This window comes from Oncorhynchus tshawytscha, linkage group LG20, assembly GCF_018296145.1.
Source record: "Oncorhynchus tshawytscha isolate Ot180627B linkage group LG20, Otsh_v2.0, whole genome shotgun sequence".
NCBI classification, from domain to species: Eukaryota; Metazoa; Chordata; class Actinopteri; order Salmoniformes; family Salmonidae; genus Oncorhynchus; species Oncorhynchus tshawytscha.
The window spans coordinates 10,411,710-10,428,287 of record NC_056448.1 but is presented as its reverse complement, the minus strand read 5'-3'; the positions used below and the strand labels follow the sequence as shown (position 1 = coordinate 10,428,287).

The 16,578-nt window shown below is 41.3% G+C and overlaps 2 protein-coding genes across 4 annotated transcripts; both read left to right on the top strand.

Moving 5' to 3' along the window:
* Positions 1 to 453: 453 nt before the first annotated feature.
* Positions 454 to 10,309, top strand: fybb (FYN binding protein b). Of its 3 annotated transcripts, none has more exons than XM_024380894.2 (18): positions 454 to 629; positions 3,188 to 4,175; positions 5,076 to 5,202; positions 5,439 to 5,511; positions 5,631 to 5,674; positions 6,313 to 6,430; positions 6,587 to 6,746; positions 6,894 to 7,026; positions 7,189 to 7,208; positions 7,325 to 7,397; positions 7,537 to 7,632; positions 8,478 to 8,518; positions 8,636 to 8,717; positions 8,842 to 8,941; positions 9,027 to 9,189; positions 9,288 to 9,321; positions 9,474 to 9,505; positions 9,683 to 10,309. In XM_024380894.2, the coding sequence occupies exons 1-18, from the start codon at positions 627 to 629 to the stop codon at positions 9,703 to 9,705; spliced, it is 2,310 nt and encodes a 769-aa protein (XP_024236662.1). In that variant the 5' UTR covers positions 454 to 626; the 3' UTR covers positions 9,706 to 10,309. The 3 variants fall into 3 exon arrangements, with proteins under 3 accessions (XP_024236662.1, XP_024236661.1, XP_024236663.1); XM_024380893.2 differs by having other exon boundaries at positions 3,185 to 4,175; XM_024380895.2 differs by lacking the exon at positions 7,537 to 7,632 and having other exon boundaries at positions 455 to 629; positions 3,185 to 4,175.
* Positions 10,310 to 15,231: 4,922 nt separating this feature from the next.
* Positions 15,232 to 16,376, top strand: LOC112219861 (ATP synthase subunit e, mitochondrial). The gene is made up of 4 exons (XM_024381362.2): positions 15,232 to 15,372; positions 15,941 to 15,995; positions 16,099 to 16,197; positions 16,292 to 16,376. The coding sequence occupies exons 1-4, from the start codon at positions 15,337 to 15,339 to the stop codon at positions 16,315 to 16,317; spliced, it is 216 nt and encodes a 71-aa protein (XP_024237130.1). The 5' UTR covers positions 15,232 to 15,336; the 3' UTR covers positions 16,318 to 16,376.
* The last annotated feature ends 202 nt before the right edge of the window (positions 16,377 to 16,578 follow it).

The following is a 16,578-nucleotide window of genomic DNA, read 5'->3' as shown; positions in this document are numbered from 1 at the left end:
GTCAATATTTTTCACAAACGATCTGAGACAGCTCATATCTAAAATATCAGACCGTATTCATCCAGAAACATTCCATTTTTATTCCCTCTCTACAATCAACAACAACATCAATCCCTCATTTACTTATTGGCTAACCCTCAGGTTTGACTACATTAGCCAGTAGACTTTGTGTCTCTGACCCCCCTCCTTATGTAATTCAGTACATTTTTTTACAGGGTTTTGTATACTAGTTAACTACGTATGTCCAGTGTGAGGAAAAAGGTTGTATTTCACGACAGTTCTGGGGAACTACTGTGGAATTGTGACGCTGGTGGTTCATTGGAGATGGAAAGAGCAATGTACCTGCTTGAAATACGCAAATACAGCAGATGGACAGAGAGAGATAAGACTGCCATGCTGATGACTACACAAGAGTCATTTAGCAGAGAGGGGAAGTAGCCAATAGCACACAGCCACTGAGGTCACAAATGCTCAAACACACACACACACACACACACTCACTCTCTCTCTCTCATGCCATCCTCACAAAAAAACATTCAGTACACACAGAGAAACTCTCTCCTACCTAAGGGCCGCCAGCCCACGTACAGACTGGGTAGATTCCCTGGGCGCTGACTGTTGCCACTATGGTGAGTACCTGCCTTACAATCATATCCTCATGAGTTGTGACCCTGAGAAGTTAATGGTGCTGTATCTTTATTGGCTGTATGGCTAACTTAGGGAAAGTGTTTGTTTGAATTCTTTGTTGTACACCGTCGTGTAGTAGCAGGTGTTAGCCCATTTCGCTGTATATGTGCAAGATCCTATATTCATTGTCTTGTTTGTTATACAAGGCCCTGTTTTCTTTGCACATTTTTCTTGGGAAGTTTTATGAAAGTGCTATGAGATGGGGATTCTGTACTTGATTACTATTAACCTATACTGTCTCTTTTAGAAGGGTTTGTAAATGTAGTTTTGATTTGGATGATTAAAGTAGCGCTTAACCTCTGTATTAGAGAAGTACCGTTTTATAACGGGTTGGTGACAATCTAGATTGTGTAATATAGACTTTTTTAACTTGTTTCACCACATTGAAAAAACCCGTGGTTCCTCTTTGCTTTTACTCAAGGCATTTTTTTCGTTGTCTCCATTTCTCTCCAAGCTTAACATCTAAAGGACATTGACCGTAGTGTGTCAGGAGATTCGTTCTTTTGTTGGAGAAGTCATTAATTGATTAAAAAAAGAGTCAACGTGTTACCTTCGACCCTCAGTTGTTGGCTGTAATTTAGTCTTGCTAGGCATGCAGCACATCTCTGGTGAAGTGACTAGAGACAGTAGGGCACTGAAAGTCTCTTTTTCAGTGTTTTGGTGACAGTCCACGTCACATACAGTAGCCATATAGACAAGTGAAATCCACTGTCTCTGTGAAGTCGTAAACATGACATAGCATTGTCACGGTTCTCTGTGTCTGAGTGGCGGAGTCCCTGCTTTGAATATCGTTAAATGGGTTGTACGTCTCACAGCCTTCAACACATGAATGACAGGCAGACAGTGTCTTTATAACGTCGATGCATTATAATCATTAGCTCAGAAATATCTACATTTATTAGGGACATAAACTAGTTTAGTGGAATCCAGCTGAAGTTGTGGCCTGTGTGGTTTCTAAGGAGAAACGACAGTTGAGAAACAGCCACGAGAATAGGCTATACATTTACCTCCTAGTAATCTGGATGCTCACCAATGAGACTAATGATAAAACAAAGTCAAGTGACATTGACTGCCTTAAGCAGAACCAGTGTGAACTACTATAATCTCCCTACATTGCTCTTTATGTGACGCGACACACTTTATTAGGCTATATGTGTATTCATAAAGAGTGACAAGTCCAATACACTGTGAAACAAGTATTAACAAGTATTATGTTTAATTAATTGATGAGTTAATGCCACTTTCAATGGACACTCCTGCCCCCTAGCTGTCTTCATTGTTTGTCCCCTGAAGTCCAACAACAGCACAGTTTGTTTTTCCCCAGTCTGGCGGCCATCAGCGTTGTGCAATCGGAACGCCTGTCCTTTGCACTTCCTCATGATAGGACTGCTATGTCTCGATTTCGAACAACCCTCATTACAGTGAGGTGTGGTGTTACAAGAGGAGAGCCATCCACCACATGTCCTTTATTATCAACAACATGAGGCATAGATTTGTACTGCAACTATCACCAGTGTGGCTAATAACAGATACATACAGTATTCTAACCTTTCACCAGACAGCAGAACCTGCGGTACCTGCTCACACAGTGCACAGATAAACAGCTTTTTTTTGTGCCCCAGAGGGTCATTTGCATCTTGGCTAAGGAAAGACAGAATGTCATAATACAGAACCCTTTCATCATAGAGGGGTAATCTGATTCATTAGGTCATATTAGTTCTTCATTATATTTACACGGCTCTTTTTACAGCCAGGCATTCAAGATACCTTTTTTCCCCCAACCAGTAGTAGCAGAACCATTATCGTTAGAATGACTATATTGTTTATGAAAAACAAAGAGTGTAGGTTAATCAAACAATGAGAGCACAGAACACCTATGTACCCACTTCCTGTTTAGCGCCATGACTTTGTTGCATTTCCTCTGTGATCTGTTACACATACTTGGACCCTGAGGAGCTTATTGCTCTCAGCACAGCAAGACACGGAGAGGTAGGTGAATCGTTGTCGGCTTGATTTGAGATTGAGGTGAAATTGAGGTGGTTTAATACCAACGTGGTGAAAACATCGTATAGTTTACTCAGGGTTTAAGCATCCTTTTCAGAGGCCGTCCTTTGATGAAAGGTCAATCTAAGCTGTAAAATCATAGAACAATTTTTCTCTTCGATGACCCTGACCCAATAAGAAGAGATGTTGTACATGTGGAGGTTGGAGTCATTTCTAAATGTCAGTTATAAAGCATCTGTTACAACCTGTTTTCTCCCTGTTTTCTCTTTTCTCCCTATATCTCTCTCTCTCTTTCACCTTTCCCTAGTTCCCCAGTTAGATATGTCTGTGAGTTTGTATAATAGAGACATAACCAACAGTGTTTAATGAATGACTATTGATGTAAATTGCATTTATTTATTTCGGTCTTCCTCAAATTAGTATTGATTAGGAGAAACTGTGTATCCATAAAGGACACTTCCTCCTCACTAGTCTTTTGTTTGTTTGCTGCCAGCAGAACAACAAGTCTGATGTGAAGGCCATCACGGCTCGCTTCAACACGGGGGGAAACTCCACAGAGGGCACCTCTACAGGACGTCCCAAAGCTGCAGTGCACCCCACCCTGTCCTCTGGACCCCCCATCCAGCCTAAGAAACCTGTCCTGGAGACCAGCCTATCAGGCAGTGCAGCATCCACCGCGCCCAAACCCAACTTCCTCAAGAACACTGTCTCCACCAAGAGTGCTCCAGAAGTTAGGGAATTGCCCAAAACCAAAGCAATCGCTAGTATGTTTGAAAGTGCCCAAGAGGACAGCCAACCCTCTGCCAAACAGTACCCATTTAAACCCAAACCTCCTGGCCCAGAAGTATCCCATGACGCTGAGGTCAAAATTCCTCTGCCAAAACCCCCTCTCCAGAAGCCCTCTCTGAGCTCGACGCTGTCTGGCACCAAGCCTGCCTTCCCCAAACCACCCCTGTGTGTGGCCAAACCCACCTGGGGCAAAGACAGAAGCTCCAAACCTGACGACAGTGGGGGTACGCCGAACAAATTACCCCCTTCCATAAAACCCATCAGCTCCATTGCAAAGATGCGGCTTCAGACAGAGGATAGTGTGGCTGGCGCTGTGGATTCTACAATCAAACCGTTCACACCAAGCACTACCCTCAAGCCCACAAACTTCAGGACTGCTCAGAATGCATTCAATCGAGGAGAGACACTATCTGAGGAAGGAGTAAAAGAAATAACCAAACTCCCCCTCACCTCCAGTGACTCTTGTCCCCCCAAACCTATAGCCAGTAAGAAACCCAGCTTTACTAAGAAGCCACTGGGCCACACCATTCCAGTTGTGGGGTTGAACCCTTCTGCCCTTACCAGTAGCTCTTCTTTCCCCAAAAGGAACCCACTGCCTAATATCCTGGCACTGGGGACTGCCCCAGCCAAACCCAACCGGCCTCCTAGGGTCAACTTGGAAAAGTTCAAGAAGGGCACAGAGGCTAGTACCGATGGTAAGTGTTTTGTCTTTCACTTACCACTAATAAGCCACATCTGGATAAGTCTATCAGCTGCTAAGCTGCACCTGCTGTGGTTTTCTAAGCGTGCTCCAGTTCTGCAGATTGACGGGCCTTTCACCCAGTCTAGTGGTTTCTGTGGTTTTGTATGCTCCACTGATCGGAGACAGGTGGTAGAACACACACATCAGCCGTGTCACAGGTTGTCATCACAACAGACAGACCGATTAGAGGGGATGACCTTCCAAAAGCTTTATAAAAGTCATTACACACAGAAGTACAATTCCACGTTGAAATGTGAAACCAAAGACGCGAACATTGGCTTCCTCTATTCAAGTTCCCGCTCTAGGTTCGGTTTTACCTTCCTCCTTTTTACAGCTGATGTTTGCTCCCTAATTGCGGAGTTCCTCTTACAACAGGGACACATTCAAGTGAAAGGTTTCCTTTTTTTGGATCCACATGTGAACATGGTTTTGACTAAAGATAGACTTCACCACGGTTTGCATTACTGTAAGTCCACAGACAGAAGAGGGGTCCAATGTGAATTCCACACTCCCTCTGGGGACAGTGTCATTTTGAGTTACAGGCACTATTCATGTATTTTTTGTAAGGATTGTTGTCTACATGCAGGATGAAATTCAACATATTCAGTAACCAGATATCCCATGCTTGTTTTCTGCTGGACACGTTGTAGGGACAAGGATTATTATAATTTTTTATCTCAAACTCCTCTACTGTGCATTCACTTTCAACTACAGAATAACGTCCATAGAACACGGAGGACTGAGGTCTTATTCAATTGCTATATTAAGAATCTGCAATTGATTTCAAAAGGAAATGTTTTTCTTCACTAATGTCTGAAAGGACCATCTAAAGGTTTGTGATTTTACCCTGAAGGTCCTGCTGGGTTTAGAAAGGGGAGTGTTCCCCCACCTCCTGCCTCTCACCCCAGTAACCATGTGGGCCCACCCCTGCCCTCTAACCCCATGGCCCCTAGCCTGCCACCGCGACCACCAGGAGCCATGTGAGTATCAGACTCTGATAATCAGGGGAATGTCGTGTGAAAGCCGATCAATATTAGAGTAGGGTGATTGGCACTGAGGTACATACACAAGTAAAATACACATTGGCCTGTAGAGGCACAATGCACTTTCTTCACAGCATAGAAACATCAAATTGAATACTTGTGTACTGACTTTATTTTCATGGATGTGGTGGGTCATTTTGGCCAGTTGACTGACTGACTGTCTCTACCTCCAGAATCCAACCTGATCCAGATGAGAACTATGATGATGTGGGGTTAATGAACAATCCTCCCAGTCAAAGGAATGAGGTGACTTTAAATATTTGTCACTTTGTCAACATTCCTGATTTTTTTATTTTATTTTATTTTTTACAAACTATTGCCATGTATTCGTACAGTATTCTAACTAAATATTTTTCCTCCAATAGGACAGTGAAAGTGATGAAATGTATGAAGATCTTGATGAAAGATGGTGAGAAATATTCCCTCATAGAGATGTTAAAAGGTCTCATCTTTGTATCTGTGCCATTATGGCACCTGTGACAGCTTGGGCAGCGCAATTGAGGCATCTCCATTTTAAAGTAGTAAAAATATATATATATTTTTTTAAATAGTGTAAAGCTAATATTGGTGTTTTTAAACCACCCCCTGCAGGGCTGGAGTCCTAAGCCAAATATTGTGTGTCATTCATTTTGGATAGATGGTGGTGAATATTTTAAAATGTACATTTTAGCAATTTCAGATGCTCTTATCCAAAGCGACTAATAATACAGTAGTGAGTGCATATGGCGTTCATACATTGTCTTCAATGACAATGTCCAGGGGTTATATGGATATAAAATGGGTTATATAGCAAATTCAGATGCTCTTATCCAGAGCGACTAACAATACAGTAGTGAGTGCATACATTACCCTCAATGGCGTACATACATTGGTCTTCAATGTCCATGGGTTATATGGATATAAAATGGGTTATATCCAAGTTGAGTCCTCTATCCACAGTATCTCTATGGATTCCCTACAGTTTCTATTCAACTGTTATTGTACCAGGTTTTAAATGAACACTGCCCTCTAGTGAGCATTAACACCACTGACACTTATTTTTACCAGGGAATCGTCAAAGGAACAAGAGAAAAAGCGAGAGAGGGAGGAGAAAAAACGACAGGTGGAAAAGAAAGAACAGAAAGAACGCGAGAGGAAAGAACAGGAGACCAGAAAGAAATTCAAAGTGAGTGTTTGCACTGCAGAAGCCTGTTGTTCAGTGGTTCCCCTAAGTCTTGCTATATTGTAGTTATCATGGAGTCCAACCTGTAGAATATTTGGGAAGTTAATGTGTATTACGTTGCATCCTCTATCATGTTTTTATTTCTCCTTAATGTGGCAGCTGACTGGTCCACTGGAGGTCATCCACAGGGCCAAGGCCAGAGTGGACAGTAAAGGGAGCAAGACGGACCTGGGGCTGAAGCAGGGAGAGTCTATTGACATCATGCGTGTTTTGGACAACCCAGAGGGCCGCTGGCTGGGAAGGTCACAGGATGGCTCCTGTAAGTGACAGCTGTCTCCTCTTCCTCCTCCTGTCTGCTCTTCCTCCTCTACTCCATCTCCTTTCTATTTGTCTTACTTTTCTCCCTCACATCCATTTAAATGTTCCCCATGTGTGAGACTTAGACATGTGCTTTGTATATTTTCAGATGGCTATGTGAAGACGGAGTCCGTTGCGATTGACTTTGACACTCTGAAGCGTCAGGGTGGGTCTACACCCAGTCAGATGGAACACGAACCGGAGGTATATGATGACGTGGACTTTCATAATAACCTCAGCAGGTAAAATTGCCACTGACACTATCAAAACCTTTGAGACAGATAACCATTGGAAAGATATGAATACCTTATTATGAAAAATGCACTGCATCAATCCCTTTCACTGTCTTTAGTTTGGACTGTGTGATTATGTGCTCCATTGAAATCATGTTCTCCTCATTCCAGTGGGATCAAGGGTCCAGGAAGTAAGTTTCAAATGACCACAACTTAATATTGAAAGTGAATAACACAATATGGCAATGTGGTCACATGACCTGAGTTACATCGACAGTAGCTTCAATCTTCCTTTTGTCATTCCTAGTGGTTCTTCCTCCACCACCTGAGGAGGATGGGGACGTATATGATGATCTGGACGAGTCAAGCTTCAACGTCAGGTGAGAATACCGTGACCTGCTGCACTCTGATGATGTAGATTCATTGGCGTGCGTTCTTCTGTGAGTGTATACTTTCTATGCATGTGTCTGTGTGTGTATGTAAATAAGTGTGTGTGTGTGTGTGTATGTGCAACCCTAGCCTCTCGGACACCAGATTGCCTCCTAAACCTCGCGGCCTCTCTTGGGTGTTAAAGGGCTTCGAGGAGTGGAGAAAAGGCCCAGGCAGCAAAATTGAGTAATTCTCTCATTTAGTAAGATGGATCAGGAAAATTCACTGTCATTAACTCCTAACCCTATAACCCAAAATCTCAACGAACTAAACAGGAGTGACAGAAGGGATTCATTAACTCATTACTGAATAATTGAATCAGTCTGAAATCATTCTTAAAACATCAATAAAAATACTGTTTTTGTATGTCCTTCAGTTAATTAAAGGTCCAATGCAGCCGTTTTGATCTCAGTATCATATCATTTCTGGGTAACAACTGTGATCGTGTTCAATTAAAATGTTTTTTTTTTTAAAGAAACAAACATTGCTCTTTTCTAAGCAATCTCTCAAGCAAGAATTTTGCTAGAACTGTCAGGAAGTGGTCTGAGTAGGGAGGGGAAAACTGAAAACTAGCTGTTATTGGTAGAGAGGTTTGGAACTTTTTCTTATTGGTCTATTAACTAGACCAAACTCCATCCCACCAAAACAGGCTGAAATTTCAGGCAGGCTTTTCAAACAGCTAAAGTGGTATTATCATAATTTTCACAATTTCGCAGTATTATTCCAACCTCGTGGTGTGGAAATATATATAAAACACAGTAATCACAGTTTTGACTGCACTTGGCCTTTAACAACCGTTTCATTCTGTCTATAAACGTATATGTACCCACAATGATCTATGTACAGGTGTGAGTTAAATAATTGTAATTGTTGGCATTTGTTGACTTTCTGTGTGGTTGTTCAATTATCTGTGTTGATTCATGTCCATTTGATCAAAATTGACCTACAGCACAAGCAATCCAATCAAATTACACCAGAGACAAGGCATAACATAGACTAAGATTTGAATGAATTGTTTTTGTCATTTTCAGAGTACCTCCACCTTCCCAGTTTGATCAGGAAGGAAATACTGGTAAAGCATTATGTTTAATATCTTGGGTGACTGTATGCTCTGTGTCAGTGGCATTACAAAAACGTACATTTTCAATGTGTTTTTACTATTCTTTCTTTGTATCTCTTGCTGTTATAGAACAATTGGCTGAGGTCATTGACGAGGAAATCTATGATGATGTGGATGTCACTAACTTCCCTCCGACTCCATCTATCAGCAGGTAATGAGAGAGAGAGAAAAATGGACCCATGGTTAAACAAAGTTGCTGTAATGACATAAGAATGTCCTAATCCCCCACTGGGAAAAAATGTTGATAATGTCACGTTCCATCTCTCTCTTTTCAGTCTCCCACAAAGTAAAACCAAGGATAAGGCTGAGGACAAAGATCCTAAAAAGCTAAAGAAATTTGAGAAGGAAGAGAAGGATTTCAGAAAGAAGTTCAAGGTAAGTAGTATGCTATTACCATTGACATAGATTTGACATTTTATGTGTTTGTTTGACCCTCAACCCTGTTCTCTCCCACCAATAGCATGATCGGGAGATCCAGGTATTGTATCAGGTGACCATCGTTTCCACCTTGGCCAATAAGAAGTGGAGCAGTAAAGATCTACCGTTGAGACCTGGGGAGACTGTGGATGTCATCGTTGAGCCTGTAGACAACAAGCTCATCTGCAGGAACGAGGAGGGCAAGTGTGAGTAACAATGAATCCACACATAGGCATTCTGCAATAACACCATTTTTGCAAGGGGGGGCTAACTTTAATGATGGTCATCTCTCTCTCTCCTTTAGTTGGCTACGTCTTGACCAGCCATATTGCAGTAGAGTAAGTACAACACACAAACAGATCATACAAAAACACCCAGAAACACACACCATCTAAAGTATGTTATTGACCAGTTCACCAAAACTGCAGAGAAAATGCTTAGATATGAAATGCCTTGAATTTGATATAAATGATCTGTTTTGCTTTTACAGAGATTCTGATATCTATGATGACATTGGTGATGGTACGTTTCAGACTTTTGACATGAAACAATGGCATTTATACAAAGATCAAGTGATCAACTAGATACATTTTATTCTTGCAATATGGTGCTGATATGTTTTTTTAATGTCAGAGGATTTTTATTTATGTATTATTTCTGTCATTTCTAGTTAGCCTAATAATTCACATTTCTTTGCAGATTGCATCTACGACAACGACTGAACACTGTGTGCCAATATCTTGTTTTTTGGTTTGTTTCTTGTTTCACATCAATAATCTTTATCTTATTTATTGTGGTTATTTTGGGGGTGATATGACATTTTCATTCAAGAACAATTACCGTCCTTTCTCTATGTTTTCCCTTTATGAATAACTGTGACTGCAATGTATAGGCCTAAATTACATACAATGTTGCATTTTTATATTGAACCTATGGGTTACATAGCATGGCTTAATCACATTGAATACTTATATTTGATATTTAACAAGACACATTACACACTGATCGACAACAAAGGTGTGACGATGATGAGGATGATAAATGTAAACTTAAATACTCATCGTAAATTAATTTCAGATCAGCATTTCAGATCAGTTGTCATAGTTGGCTGGTTATCACCTGACAGGTGTGTTACCTATGTCATATTGTACTGAAAGTCCATGACAACCTTAGGTTTTATGCGATAGCTCTGACCTTTTTGACTGAGAGTGTGAGGGAATAAAGGCCTTGGTTTCTTAAAAAGCCCATGTCATAGAAATGCATTTGATCCACATAATAACAAATACAATAAAAGAAATGTTCGTTGTTGCATTTTTCTGCATGAGATTCATGACTGCTTTCTCTGAATAATGATATTTGCTAGAATGGCAGTATTTCACTGGGACTCCATTTGCCTAGAACACACACAGACTATGTAGCCTATCTAATGTTTTCTTTAGATAAAAAAAGAATGGTGACTAAATAAACCCCATGTGGTAAAAAAAATAAAAAAAATAAGATGTATGTGCATTCAATTTGATCTGCTATCAAAAATCACTGAACAAGTTAATTAAGAAACATATTATGAGTGTTGAGTTTGGTCAACAAAAATTGTTATTGTTAATTTGCTACGTGAGGCTTATTTGATCAAATAGAAGTTTCGTAATGATTAGGTTGTCAGAAATGCTATTAAATATTCAAATTCCTAGTTCTGTGCACTGACATAAGTGGATGCACATGGCACACACCTACTCCCATTGCCTGCTGCACTGCTGTTTGGATTCCACCTGGCGATCTGTTCACCGTCTGCCCTGGCCTGTCTCCCCCTGTCTGGTACAGGTACCTCCACCACACTCACCCCTCTCTCCCGAGCTTTCGCTCGCCTCCAGCACACACGCACTGTTGGGGCTAGTGACTCTGAACGTACAATGGCTAGCCCAAAGTCGTTATATGTATATTTTTTAAATCTTGTGCATTTTGCTATTTTCCTCATGACTCCTGCATACTTTGTTGGCTACAAACTTTCTTTACCCAACCGTGGGACAGACTATGTTAGTTCCCATACTCGGAACTCTGACTCTATATTGGTTACACAGACTTTTGGCCTCCCATCCTATTCTAACCACCTCTCGCCGGCTTTGAATTCATGTTACCTGATGAAATTGCTCTACAATATGATCTTGTTGCCATCTGATGCACATTGATGCAGAGCTCTCCTTGTCCTATGCCTTGCCTTGATTGTATTACTGTTGATGATATCTGGAAATGTGCATGTACACCCTGGCCCACCTACTGTTGCTAGCCCCAATTCTGACTTGTGCTCTGATATCTGCCTCACTGTTTTCTGCTCTCGTAATAGCCTGGGTTTTCTGCATGTTAATAACATTAGAATGTATCAATTGAAAGTGTGGGTTCACAGCTCCAATCCAGATGTGTTGGTCATTACTGAGACGTGGTTACGGAAGAGTGTTTTGAATACGGATGTTAACCTTTCTGGTTATAACCTTTTTCGGCAAGACCGATCTTCCAAAGGTGGGGGAGTGGCAATCTTTACCAAGGATCACCTTCGGTGCTCGGTTGTCTCCACCAAGTCTGTCCCCAAACAATTTGATTTGCTAGTTTTAAGCATTAAACTTTCAAATAGCTCTTTGTTGACTGTCGCTGGGTGCTATTGTCTTCCATCAGCACCAGCCTGTACCCTACCTGCCCTAAGCTCTCTCCTGGCCCCTTACACTAAGTCTGAATTTGTCCTGCTAGGTGACCTAAACTGGGACATGCTTAAACCACCTGACCAAGTCCTAAAGCAATGGGACTCCCTAAATCTTCCTCAGATTATCACCAATCCCACAAGGTATGACTCCAAGCACCCAGAAAAGGTTACTCTCCTCGATGTTATCCTCACAAATAATCCTGATAGGTATCAGTCTGGTATTTTCTGTAATGACATTGGTGATCACTGTTTTACAGCCTGTGTTCGTAATGGCTGCTCAGTGAAACAACCTGTCCTGATTTGTCATAGACTTTAATGAGCAAGCCTTCCTTCATGAACTGGCCTCTATAAAAGGGTATAGAATCAGCTTGATCCCCTCTGTCAAAGACGTTTGGACCTTCTTTATTGATATTTTCAGTGGTATTGTTAACAAACACACCCCCATAAAGAAAATGAGAATTGAAAACAGGTTCGGCCCCTGGTTCGATCGTGATCTTGCAGCGTTACTCCACCTCAGGAACTGCATTTGGCAAAAGGCTTGGCACACGCATACTCAGGCTGACTGGCTATCGTTCAGGCAAATGAGAAATAAGTGCACTCAGGCTATCCGGAAGGCCAAAGTTAGTTTCTTTAATTAAGGAGCAGTTCTCTCTCTGTGGGTCTAACCCCAAGAAGTCCTGGAAAACAGTTAAAGACCTGGAGAATAAACCTTCCTCATAGCTGCCCATGTTCCTTAATGTTGATGATGTGGTTGTTACTGACCAGATGCACATGGCTGAGCTCTTTAATCACCACTTAATTAAGTCAGGATTACTATTTGACTCAGCCATGCCTCCTTGCCCGTCCAACATTTCCTCATCTCCCACCCCTTCTAATGCGACTATCCCCTATGCTTCTCCCTCTTTTTCCCCTGCCCTGCTACAAAGTTTCTCCCTGCAGGCAGTCACTGAGTCCGAGGTGCTAAAGGAACTCCTTAAACTTGACCCCCCAAAAAATCTGGGTCAGATGGTTTAGACCCTTTCTTCTTTAAGGTTGCTGCCCCTATCATCGCAAAACCTATCTCCAACCTTTTTAACCATTCTCTCCTTTCTGGGGAGGTTCCCATTGCTTGGAAGGCAGCCACAGCTCATCCTTTATTTAAAGGGGGAGATCAAGCTGATCCTAACTGTCATAGGCCTATTTCTATTTTGAACCTGTTTATCAAACGTTTTGGAAAAACTTGGCAATAATCAACTGACTGTCTTTCTTGATGTCTATAGTATTCTCTCTAGTATGCAATCTGGTTTCCGCTCAGGTTATGGATGTGTCACTGCAACCTTAAAGGTCCTCAATTATGTCACCATTGCCCTTGATTCTAAGCAATATTGTGTTGCTATTTTTATTGACTTGGCCAAAGCTTTTGATACGGTAGACCATTCCATTCTTGTGGGCCGGCTAAGGAGTATTGGTGTCTCTGAGGGGTCTTTGGCCTGGTTTGCTAACTACCTCTACCAAAGAGTGCAGTGTATAAAGTCAGAAAATCTGCTGTCTCAGCCACTGCCAGGGAGTAGCCCAAGGCTCAATCCTAGGCCCCACGCTCTTCTCAATTTACATCAACAACATAGCTCAGGCAGTAGGAAGCTCTCTCATCCATTTATATGCAGATGATACAGTCTTATACTCAGCTGGCCCCTCCCTGGATTTTGTGTTAAACAAAGCTTTCTCTACCCTTAACCTTGTTCTGAACCCCTCCAAAACAAAAGTCTGGTAAGAAGAATGCCCCTCTTTCCACAGGTGTTATTACTACCTCTGAGGGTTTAGAGCTTGAGGTAGTCACCTCGTACAAATAGTTGGGAGTATGGTTAGACGTGATATCTACTGCAGCCCTCATCCTCCACATACAACACCTGTTCTGCCAGTCACATTATTTTAAAGGTACCCAAAGCATACACATCCCTGGGTCGCTCCTCTTTTCAGTACACTACAGCTGCAACAAACACTCAAACTGGACAGTTTTATCTCAATCTCTTCATTAAAAGACTCAATCATGGACACTCTTACTGGCAGTTGTGGCTACTTTGCGTGATGTATTGCTGTCTCTACCTTCTTGACCTTTGTGCTGTTGACAATAATGTTTGTACCATGTTTTTGTGCTGCTACCATGTTGTCATGTTGTGTTGCTACCATTGCTGTGTTGTCATGTTTTGCTGCCTTGTTATGTTGTCTTAGGTCTCTCTTTCTGTAGTGTTATCTCTCTTGTTGTGATGTGTGTTTTGTCCTATATTTATATTGTATATTTTTATTTTTTTAATCCCAGGCCCCCGTCCCCGCAGGAGGCCTTTTGCCATTTGGTAGGCCGTCATTGTAAATAAGAATTTGTTCTTAACTGACTTGCCTAGTTAAATAAAATAAATGCATTTCGGCCTTTGAAAGAAAACAACTTTATATCCGAGTTGTGCCTATTGTTTACGGGTATCTACCCTCTCATTGACTAGAATTCCCCCACCTGATCTCGCCTCCTCCCGCCTGCCTTCCTTCTTTGAGGACATATATTATCATTGTAGAGTGGTCACTAGACTATCTTGTCATTATAATAGATTGTCTTTCTTTGACATCCTCAAACACAGATAGGGGTCTTACTGGAGAGGAGCAGGCGTGTACATTCCTGAACTTGACGTGAAGATATGTCAGATGAACTGTCAGTAAACTCAGTTGAACTGTTGGCGATAGTAGCTGCCCTCTAGTGGGTGGAGGATGCTCAACCTGTCAGAATTATATTATGATCAGTTTCCCTGTCTGTGTTGAATAGCTTATCTGGCAAATCGAAAAGGATTTGGGTCCCTGGGTCCCAGGGAAAAATGCTTTAAAACAATATATAATTGGGTAGAGGTGAGGCCAAATGTAAGATTAGAGCCATTATGATAGATGTGTGGCAGAAGAGGTGGGACAGCGAGCCCAAAGCCGGGCATTTATTTTCCCTACAAAGAAAGGTTGGTGGACCAAGATTCAATGGTCAGATTAGGAAGGAAGAGATGGTGCTGTTTGCTCAGTTGCGTCTAGGGCATTGTACATTGAATTCGTCATTAGATCTGTTTGGCAAGCATGGGAATTTCTTTGTGTACGGAGTATATGGCTGATGAAACAGTCAAGCATGTGTTGATGTATTGTTGTAAGTACCGGTATTGTTGTAAGTATTGGTATGTGGAAGGGAGGGAAAGATTGAAGTGTAGGGTTATTGAGGTTGGATGAGGATGTGGAGTTGGAAGGGATTTCAAATCAAATCAAATCAAATTGTATTTGTCACATGTGCCGACATGATGTAAGGAAGCTTGGCCCCATTGATGTACTGGGCCGTACGCACTACCCTCTGAAGCGTCTTACAGTCAGATTCCCGAGCAGTTGTCATACCAGGCGGTGATGCAACCGGTCAGGATGCTCTTGAAGGGGGATGGGGAAGGGTTTGTTAGAAGTTACTAGGGCTCTTTTTTATTTTCTTAGTAGTACATTATTAGATAGGAGGGTTTAGTTTATTTGAATCTTTATGTATTTATTAATTTAGTCTGTGAACTGTGATAGACTACACACTCCAGTACAGTAGGTGGCGGCATGCACCTCTAACTTTTGTTTGCGATGTCCATTATATTATAGATGAAAAAGAAGACTTCCTCAATTTCTCACTAGCAAAATGGTTCCTCCAGTTGCAGTCTCTCCTGTCATCAAGGTAAATCTATATTCATTTTAATAACTTGTGTTGTACTAACTCATTTGAATGCATATGGTGAATACAGCAGGTTATTTTATGTCATGTTAAAATCAGACGTCTAGCTTGTTAGTAAGTTTAGCTAGCTAGCTTCTAACCAATGTTAATCGTATGACATTGACTGGTTCAATCCAATGAGGGTTAGCTAGCCAGCTAAATGACGATATACCTGCCATAAAGATAGTATAACTAAATAATCCAGCCAAAATTGATGACAATATGTTACTTTGACCCAGGTTTAATAGTTCAACTCACTAGTCTATAATAATTCTGAGGCAAGGTCACAGTATTGGCTACTTGCCGAGTACGCTCGCTAACGTGCTAACTTATTAGCTAGCATGGCTAACTGGGGCCGTTCCAGGTCACCTCACATGTAGTCTAACGTTAGCGTGCAAGACACGAATTAAATATTCTGCCAAAAGACGATTGAAAGTCAACCAGCATAAATAGATAGTGGTCAAGGCAATCGCATACGTTTGAACTGTGTAGCTAAGTCAACTAACTAGCTAATCAATTGTCTTTATTTCAGACGGCCAGGTGGTCATTCTTGCTCATTGGCATGTTTTATGGCAAACAAAGATATGGTAAGTAGCTTACTACCAAGATATACGATTGTTGTAATGTCACATGAGGGTATTTTGAATGATCATTATTGCAGTGTCAGTGTCATTGCTGTATTTCCCTTAGACTATCTGAAGCCAAGAGCAGAGAAAGAGAGGCTTGTTGAGGAGGCAGAGAAGAAGATCCGAGAGGAGCAAGAGAAAATTGCCAAAGCACTTGCAGAAGGTACATTTTTAAAAAACGCATCAGAATGTTAGGTCTGCAGTGAAGATGTAACTGAGGAAATGTTGTGAAACACGTTTTTCTGTTTTTTTTACAGCCTCTGAAGACACCATCCTGAAATGAACTGCCTATGGATTCTGTTTGAAGAATAATGAAATAAAAAACATAAGTAATTTAATGTATTAAATCATTATTCTTGAATATATCTGTTAAGATAGTAATGTGTTTTGACATCCAGATTCATTTTTATTTATATATATATATATATATATATGCGTGCCAGATGTTTCCCAAATATCCTATATGAAACCTAGCTGAAACATTTTGTATAGTTAGGTGTTAGTTTCAAATCTGAAAATGCACTGCTCAAAAAAATAAAGGGAA